Genomic DNA, 9,094 nt, shown 5'->3' with positions numbered 1-9,094 from the left:
GTCAATTACACCTGAAAGAAAAAGGAGGCCATCCCAGAGGATGCACAGGACAGAAAAGAGAATGACATGTATCTGTCTCCTATTGGTCCTTAGCAGATGACAGGTTTCAGCCATGATTGCCAGGCCCCCGTGTTGCTGCTCTGCCTCCTGTGACTGGCTGACCCTCAGACCTGCGTGGATTTGACTCGTCTGAGAGCATGTCGTCCTACTGGATGGGCAGGGCAGAGCGGGGGGCATTCAGCGGGCAGGTCTAAACTGCGCTGGTGAGGCAACGCCGGGAGGGGAGGAGCACATCGGGAGGGGTGGGGGACGGGATTGGCTGATGGTCATGTGATCTCAGAATACGGTAGCCCTGGAGCCTAACAAGAGGGAAAAGGACAGAGAGAAAATTAGGAGAGATAGAGGGGGCTTGTTGTCGCCAATCCATACAGGAAACTGATTTGTTCAGGCCCTATACCCTGACCAATGGGCTATCCTTTGTTTTTAAAACAATATGTTTATTGTTTTTCACTAAGGGGTAGCAATACTCATTCCTCAAGGCATTTATATGCTAGCATATATATATATATATATACATATATATACACTTACCATTTGACCCCAATGTCTAACCTCTACCATCTACTCACATCTGTAGAACAAATTGGGTTTCCGCTAAGTGGGAAAAGTCGAGTATAAAACATTTCAAAACATGATGGGATGTTAAAACCTTGGGGAACAGAGCCGATAAACCTTACTTGACTGAGACAGCGAGAGACAAGACTGTAAAATGATGATGTCTAGACAAGAGATAAGATGTACATATATCAGAAAGAAAGAAGTATAAATCCAGATACAATGATACAATCAAGATTATCAGTTAGGGCAAAAAAGAATCAAAGAGATATGCATACACATTTAAAAACAAATCTGAAGGTCTACAGTCATGCTAGTGGCTCTGAGAGGCTGTACTTCAGGTAACATCCTTATGATAACATGGTCAGTTTATCATGTTAACATGCTATAACCAAAATCTAACAGCCACGTCACCACCACGGCAGTTAGGCTACTGATATTTCAGAGCCATGGTAGGGGCCATAGATTCTAATTTTGTACAAACCTCAGTCAGATAAAGGATCAATGAATAAGGCAGATTAGACTAAAATATTAATCAAAACAACTCCTCTGCCCTGCAGGCCTTTCTGCTATTAGGGGATGGAGAGGGGCGTGGCAGGTTAACAAGGGCTAGTTGAAATATTTTACTCAATACCACAAATGTCAACCTAGGGTAAAAGTCAGGCAATCACCAAAGTCAGAAGGATTAATCTTCTGAGGAACACAAATGTCCAGTAGAGATATTTCATTTTGGACCAAAGTGGTGAACATATTGAAATAGTATTTGCTCAAGATAATACGCTTTTCAGTCAAAGACAAATACATCATGGACACAATATGCTCCTATAGCTTATTTAAACTATTTTATCAACGTTTTACCATAATTTTCCCCCCAACCCTTACCTGGGGGCCACTTAACTTTTCAAGTGGACTCTCCACGCGGGGCAGGCTGAGGAGAGGAATCCCTATCAGGGGTTCTGTGCGCTGTGGAGGTGGAGGAGTCGGCATTCCTATCTGTGTTTGCTGGAAATTGTTGATAACACATGACACCTGATGGAGAGCATAGAAAAGGTAAAGGAGGGGAGACAGTCACAGCACTGCAGTACAAAGATGTTTTTGTGGTGCATGGGGTAATGAAGAGGACACAAAATCAAAGGAGAGGAGGCAATGAAAGAAAGTGATTAACCACAGGGAGCACTTAAGAGTTAACACAGAGTTTTTCAAGAAAATCTGATTTAGGCCAAGAGGTCCCAAGACCAAATGACACCGTATGAATGTGCCCCGGTACATTCACATTCATATGTGTGACAGTGTGTGTGTGTGTTTGTGTGTGTGTATGTGTCATCTATCAAACAGACAGTAAAGCTCTTTCAAGCCTGCTTTAATCATCAGTTCATCCGCCCACCATCTCTCCTGCACCCACGTCACACCAACACATTCTTCCCTGATACAATCCTTCTCTTCTTCTCTCCTCTTCATCTATCATGCAATATGAAGCCAAAACACAGTACATGTAGCTAATATTTGGCAGAGTTGGATTAAGAGTTCACTTTTTGGTGTCTGTTTAAGAATATAATGACGTAAAAATGAATCACTTCCATGAAAACAGCATGAAAAATTTAGCAGTAGCTTAAACTCTTCGTCACATAGCTAAAGCAAATTCAAGCTAGCTGGTCAGATAGCGACAACTAGACTAAACTAGTTTCCTTATTGATTTGCCCCAGCTGTTATCTGTAATAGAAAAAATATCCATTTTAATTCATTAAAATTGGTCAGTTAATCCTCATGATGGAGAGAAACCCCAGCTAAACTCCCAGTACAACTGGTATCTCAGCTTTTGACTCGAGTGAAATACATGCCAATTGGTGTTATTAAGCTATTTATTTGTAATATTTACAATAACACCAAATGTATTATATTGACTTATAAATATTAAGTGTATAGAGGCAGACACCTAACACAACATATATCCTGATAAAGGGTGACCAGACGACCTCATTCTCCAGGTATAGTTCCCGTTTTTGGCTCCCGGAAATGTCCCCATTTTTTCTGTTTTCTATCCATTTACCCACAACCCACTATCTCCCCCTTTCCTCCTTTTTTTCTGTTTCCACCTTCCTTTCCCTCCCTCCATCCTCTCCTTCTCACCAGGAAGGCAGCGATGGCTCCTCCAGTGACAAACCCAGCCAGGACATCGTTCCAGTGGTTTCTGTGTTCAGTCACCCGCACAACCCCCACCAGCACGGCTAGAGACAGCAGCACAAGACACAGGGTAGGCTTGGTCAGACGGGTCCCTTTGGTCCGGAACACTAGGGTCACATACATCTGTAAGACAGAAATATATTTATAAATGTATTAAAAAAAAAAAAGTCTTGTTACTTGTTCATGGTGAGCTAAGCCAGGTGTTGCATCCACAGGTCTTTAGTCAGCCATCTGAGATTAGTCAGTGAACAGCTTGAATATCTTAAGAGGTTGAACAGCTTGAATAAGCCACAAGAGGCCGCACTCTGCAGTGATTTCAGAGCAGCTGAAGGGTTTGATGATGAGGTATAAAAGAAAGCACCATAAAAACCCTGCCATGTTTGTTTAATGATTCTAAAAATGACAGGAACACGGCACAGTAATTAAAAAGAGAACAAAGGCTCCAAGCAGCAGTACTTTAATCACAGCTAAATGTTTCTACTGATGTCATAATAGAGACTCACATGGACACGTTTAAAGGAGGAAAGGTGAGAAGGTGATGACTGCCACACACATAATTGTAAAAGTCAGTATCCACATACTACAGTACTACATTAAAGCAGATGTGTATTTCAGTATGTAAAAATGTGTAAATCTTTGTAATGATTTAAAATGTTAAGCTTTTATTCCATTTAAGAGAATGTATAGAGATCAGATAATTATGACGCCATTAACTTAATGAGTCTTGTGTTTACATGTTTTTAAAGATTGTTCATTTTATTTATTTATTAGGAGAAGGGGGCAGGTACTGAAATGTATGATTTTTCTACTTCATGCTTCTTTTTGATCATGAAATTAGTATGATTTTGATACAAATTAAATCTGTACTAACTCCTATTTTGTATGTCTTTATTAGTGCCTTACATTCATCATTTATATGTATGACGTAAACTGCCCAATAAGAAATCACCAAGCTGTGGGGCTAGAAGCGGTCAGTCGAAAGAAAGCACTTTTAGCACTTTCACATTCTGCCCTTTCTTCATTTGAGGATCTAATAATGTCACATTATAAAGTGCTGGTAAGCTGTACATTATATTTTGATGAATGGTAAATAAATAATTTAAAAATATGGTTTATAAATCAGTTGAGAAGAAAGGGCTCTAATGTTGTGTGTGCTTTGGCCATGCAAAGGGATTTCAGTTTCTTTTAATGACACTGTACTCAATAGTCAGAGCATTAATATATTAGCAAATAACTATTTTCTATGTAAAGATATGGAGGAGTAATGGCCTCCTGAGCAGAGAATGAAGTCCCTCTCCCTCTGTGTGTTGTAATCCATGTTTCTCCTTTACTTGTTGTGATAGATGGAGCCGTGTGAAGGCAATTCTAACCAGTATTTCGAGTAGAGCTCCTTTAAGGTTGTTCTTCTCTTGACTATAAAGCAGTAGTAAATGATTTATTAACCATTAACAAACCAGCTTATAACCCCTTTATAAAGGTTTAATTATTTCAAAGTACTATCAAAACATTTGTTTTAAGTTATTTTACTTCTGCTCTGGTAAAATCTTAGCCAAGTAAATGGATGCTTAGCGGCATCCAGTATGAATATTTGTTTGACCAACACAACAGTCAGGCATCAACAAACACATCAGTATATCCATTACCCATTGCCGCCCCAAAAGTTCCCTACCACTGTGTAGATGGCTGAGTAAAAACTGAGCGCTGCATCTTTGGAGGGAAAGGATTTGCGGGCGGACGCCACTACGTATGGGTTTCCTGTGCAGGCTCTGCGCTCTGCGATGTAGTGCAGAGGAGACTGGCAGCCCAGAGCCGTGTAGTTTGGCCTGCAGGCGGACAGGAAGTGAGGCGTCTGGTTTCCTGTCACCACTTGACCTGCATTAGCAAAGATGGTGGTGGTGAAGAGGCCGAAGGAGTAGACACCTGGGTCATAAAAAAGAGAGAGAAAGTGAGAAAGAGGCAGAGTGTGCGTATGTAAACTCAAAATAAGTGAATCAGTGAGACTGGTAAGAGTCAGAAACATGTAAATTAGAATTAAATGTGTGGGAGTGAAAGGCCAGACAGACATAGCCTGTGCTTTTATGCTTTATATCTACAGTCCTTCACTCTGAAATATTCATAATGTAGATAAATCGAGGCTACAGAGAAGATGGAAAAAATCACACAACATCAACAGGACATGGAGAGAGAGGAAATTAAACTAAGTGTAGTAAGTTTGTTTGGATTCCCAACAAGTGAGTAGGTCACTGGTCTGCCTTGACTTTTTAACCAAATCAGTCCTAACCTCCATACTTTCAGGCCCAAAACAATGCATAACTCATGTTATTATTGATCTTGGGATGACTGCACAAGGGCTCTTTCTGGCCTCACGATAAGAGGAGTACTGGTGTAAGTTCAAATGAGCCTTGGTCCCCCAGACGCTCTATTTAGTCAAAGTTAAAGAACCTCTGATCTTTAGGACTATCACTGACCCAGAAAGCGTACGATCCTTCGGAGGAGAGGATTGAAATAACAGCAGTCGGCAGTCACTATGGTCTTCTCCTGAGCTCCCTCTGTCTTCACAAAGAAACTGGTCACTTCCCCGATCAGAATCTGGGACAGAAAGAGAGACAGAGAGAAACCACAGACAAGTGTCAACATAAAGCTCAAACTGTGTGATTAAGGATTGATCAGCTTCACTAAATATTCTGTCAGTAAAATATGGTGCGCAGCAAAAATATAAATATTCATGAGTGTTTCTCCCTCAGCCTCGCAACCATTACATTTTTTCTTGGCCAGCCTGCTTTTTAATTCCCTCACCATTTGGCTGATTTTTATGCAGCTTTAGTAAATCCCAACATTAACACCTCCCATTCAGTCTCATCAGTGGGAGTTTGTCGACCTCCATGTCTCATAGACCTTCCATCTCTCAGTTCTCTATTTTTTTTTTTTTTACTGCAGCGCTATAAAGCCGTGACTACACTTTGATTAACAATGCCATGCGAGTTAATAGCCTCAAAAGTGAACATTGCCAGATAGCATAAATCAAAACACATCTTATACTGTTTTCATGAAATATTTAACAGGTATTTACTAATGTTTTACCACACCTCCATAAAACCTCCATTATATTATAGCCTCAACACATTTTGAACACCCATTTAACCCCCCTCCCCAAGCCTCTGGCAGCCGTTTGAAAAGGACTTTTAAGAGTTTAAAAAGCAAGTCAAATCAGCAGGACATTGATCCCTTTTGACGAGGGAATGAATCCACTAAACACTCCTGGACACCGTTGCTCAATTCATACTGAACCTGTCTGATCAGGGGACCCCTGCTGATAGAACCAGGGTAGATGTAGGTTACATGCTCATACAATATGCATGGCCCGGAGCCAACAGCGTGGGACGGCGCTAATGCACCAAAGCTTGCTATGTTTGGTGTGACAGATGAAGGCTGAGGTTTACGCTAGCGTTGATGTTATGGACTAAGACCTACTGATGGACGGTTCAGTGAGAGTTGTTGGGGCTTGTGTGTCAACATAAATTATGTCTTTGGAGTATGATGCAACCTGACTGCTGCAAAGCTATGCAGCCCTGAAGTTGTGTGTGTGTTAGCGAATGAGGTTCTGCGTTTCCTTCAGATGTTATCACAAGGTTGTGTTTGCAATGCTCTGCTCACCTTCGAGCATTTGCATAGATTCATAGTAACACACAGTTCTTGCACTCCAAAAAGTCTTATATACAGGTGCATTGGATCATTCACTGACTCCGAAAACACACTGATTCTTGGGATATTTCATATAAATACACAGTGAAAGCCTGACCAGCCATATATTGCTGATGTTGCTGGGTTTGCTTAAAAGGCTTACAAGTAATACTACTATATGTGGGATCCTTGCAAGATGGAGGGGGTATGGGTATTTTTTTATTATTTATTCTTATCTGGAATTGTATGTTAGTGTTGATGCTAAAATGAGTCTTCAACAGTTGAAAAAAAAATGTTTAATCTCTTTATGTAATGACAAGTCTAGAGCAGCTGACACTCAGTGGACAAATGCACAACATAAACACTACATAGAAAATATAATTTTATTGTTGTATCACTTTTTTCAGTCATTTCTTGGGTCACTCTTGTTTTTTTAAAGTTTTTTTTTTTACTTCTGTTGGGCAGGGACTCGTAACGGTTACCTTGCCAGGTTGGTTTCTATAGGATAGATTTTTTTGTCAATTCATCTTCTTGTGCATTGCCTCCTACTGGGGCTCAGGTAGTAGAGCAGGGTGTCCCCTGATTTCAGAGATGGCTGCTCAATCCGCAGCTCCTCCTGTCCTTGGGCTAGACACTGAACCCGGTGATTGGCCAGCACCATGCACAGCACCATGGTAGCATGCTGCCATCAGTATGTGAGAGTGTGGGAATGGGTGCATGTAAAACTGTAAAGCGCTTTAGATACAAATGCATGGATTTGGATAAATGCAGTCCATTTACCGGAGAGTGATGCCTATCAGTCCCACAGTTTCCTGTAGTATTACATGAGTAGTACATGAAAGCCTTATATCTACCCCTTACCCAGCAGTTACTGTGAATAAATGGCTCTTGTCCCAGTTAGCATATGCAAATCTGAGTAGGCTGCTCAAACCTAAATAGAGACTTTGATTGCTTTCTCTCAGTGATAATAGAAGTGTGGTCACAATGAATTCCATTGAGAAAGAAACTCTACAGAGGTTGGTCTGGCAACACATGATTTCTGAAGGCCACAGATTGTGGAGGCTGTTTCAGAGCTTTGGGCTTCATGAAACGTGGGCAGAGTTCCCTCGGTTCTTGAGTTGGTTTTAGGTATGGTTTGAAATTGGACAAGACCATAAAAAGAGAACACCATGAGTAAAGTATAACTGCAGTGTCTCTACAGCAGAAAACTATGTGGAAAGCAAACTTTAACAAAAGAGTGATGTGCGCTCTCATCTTGACTCAAGATAAAACTCTGGCAAGAGTGTTATGAAGATATTTTTGCCGTTGTATTTCTGGGAGATGCTCTTTTGAAGTGAATGTGGGGGAGAAGAAGAGGAAGAAGAATCTGATCTAAGATTACAGATTAAAGAACAGAGGATGACTGCAACATTATTAAAACTATCAAAACTCTTCTTTAAACCTTCCCAAACTGACGTCAACATCTGCAACAGAAAGGTGCCTACAGTCAAAGAGCTTGAGAGTTACCACTAGCATAACCTAAAAATGGAAAAAAGAAAAGGTTTGTTGGGTTTGTTAAATGACAAAATCTTTTCATGAACAAGCCGGCATTCATGCTTTTCACTAGGGTTGGACGAATGGATGAATATATTGGCTATCTGTGATTGGGTGAACCACCAGTTGTTGTTTTGTTAGGTGACTTTTGGGGCAATTTTGTTTACTGCTAAAACAAAATATGGAAATAGGGCTGGCTATGTGAGACTACGCAGCTCGCTCTGCTAGCACAAAGAGGCCTTCAGTAGAAAGAGACATTGGAGAAAGCAACATGTAGAGCCAGCATATTTTCCAATGATTCAGCCATTATATCAAATTGAAGCAGCTACATCGACCACGGCACACCTGTGCACGGCTTAGCTTGGTAATTTTTTCTTGCTGTGCGTGCGGCTATGAAGCCCTGAAACGCGTAAAAACAACTCAAAACTGTGTAAAAAAAGATTAAGACACACACCTCATTGTACCAGAGGGTAATGTGAGGCAGCACAGAATCCAAACCTGTAGAACCAACTGCATTACAACTCAGTGGCACACAGAGAAGCTGGCAGCTACTGTACCAACAGAGTCTCTGCAGCAGGTAAAAATCCCTGCTGCTCCCCGCCTACAGATGCTGCGCAGCTGTTCTTCATGTAGTCTGGCTATCTTAAGCTCTCTTAAAGCTATTCTTACCTTTCTGGCATGTTAACGCTTTTCTTTTGTAATCTATAAATGTTCCTAATAAGCGTATGGCACACTATTTTTTAATTTAAAAGAAATCCACCAGGTGTTAAAACTCATCAATATTCAATTCTCATATATTTCTGATAAAAGTCTGACCAATCATTTTATTTGGTCCGAATAAAATCATTTGCCAAGGTTATTGCCTGTCATCCGTCGCTCCATTTCACTTGTGCTGCTCATGCTGCATTCAAGTGCCAGGGGAAGTCCAACTAGGCAAAGTGGACTGAAATGCCTGTCAAAGTGGAACCTCCTATTAGTGAATGCGGGGGAGATCGACCTACCCCAAATTCACTGATAGGAGGTTCCACTTCCACTTTCAATCCCACTTACACATGAAGGCAACATTTCTCTCTCAATGCATGTG

At 41.0% G+C, this 9,094-nt stretch overlaps 1 protein-coding gene across 1 annotated transcript in view; it reads right to left on the bottom strand.

Annotated features, from left to right (window-relative positions):
* Nucleotides 1-250: 250 nt before the first annotated feature.
* Nucleotides 251-9,094, bottom strand: part of plppr2b (phospholipid phosphatase related 2b) — a gene marked incomplete at both ends in the record, with an annotated part of 45,967 nt that continues 37,123 nt past the window's right edge. Inside the window, 5 exons of the mRNA XM_083935715.1 lie at nucleotides 251-359; nucleotides 1,514-1,644; nucleotides 2,743-2,919; nucleotides 4,466-4,716; nucleotides 5,265-5,385. Of these exons, the coding sequence (XP_083791841.1) occupies nucleotides 251-359; nucleotides 1,514-1,644; nucleotides 2,743-2,919; nucleotides 4,466-4,716; nucleotides 5,265-5,385 (789 nt within the window). The remainder of the gene's footprint in view (nucleotides 360-1,513; nucleotides 1,645-2,742; nucleotides 2,920-4,465; nucleotides 4,717-5,264; nucleotides 5,386-9,094) is intronic.

Source organism: Echiichthys vipera, assembly GCF_963691815.1.
Source record: "Echiichthys vipera genome assembly, chromosome: 2".
Taxonomy (NCBI): Eukaryota; Metazoa; Chordata; class Actinopteri; order Perciformes; family Trachinidae; genus Echiichthys; species Echiichthys vipera.
Note: the sequence above shows the minus strand (reverse complement) of the source record. Positions and strands in the feature narration are given on the sequence as shown.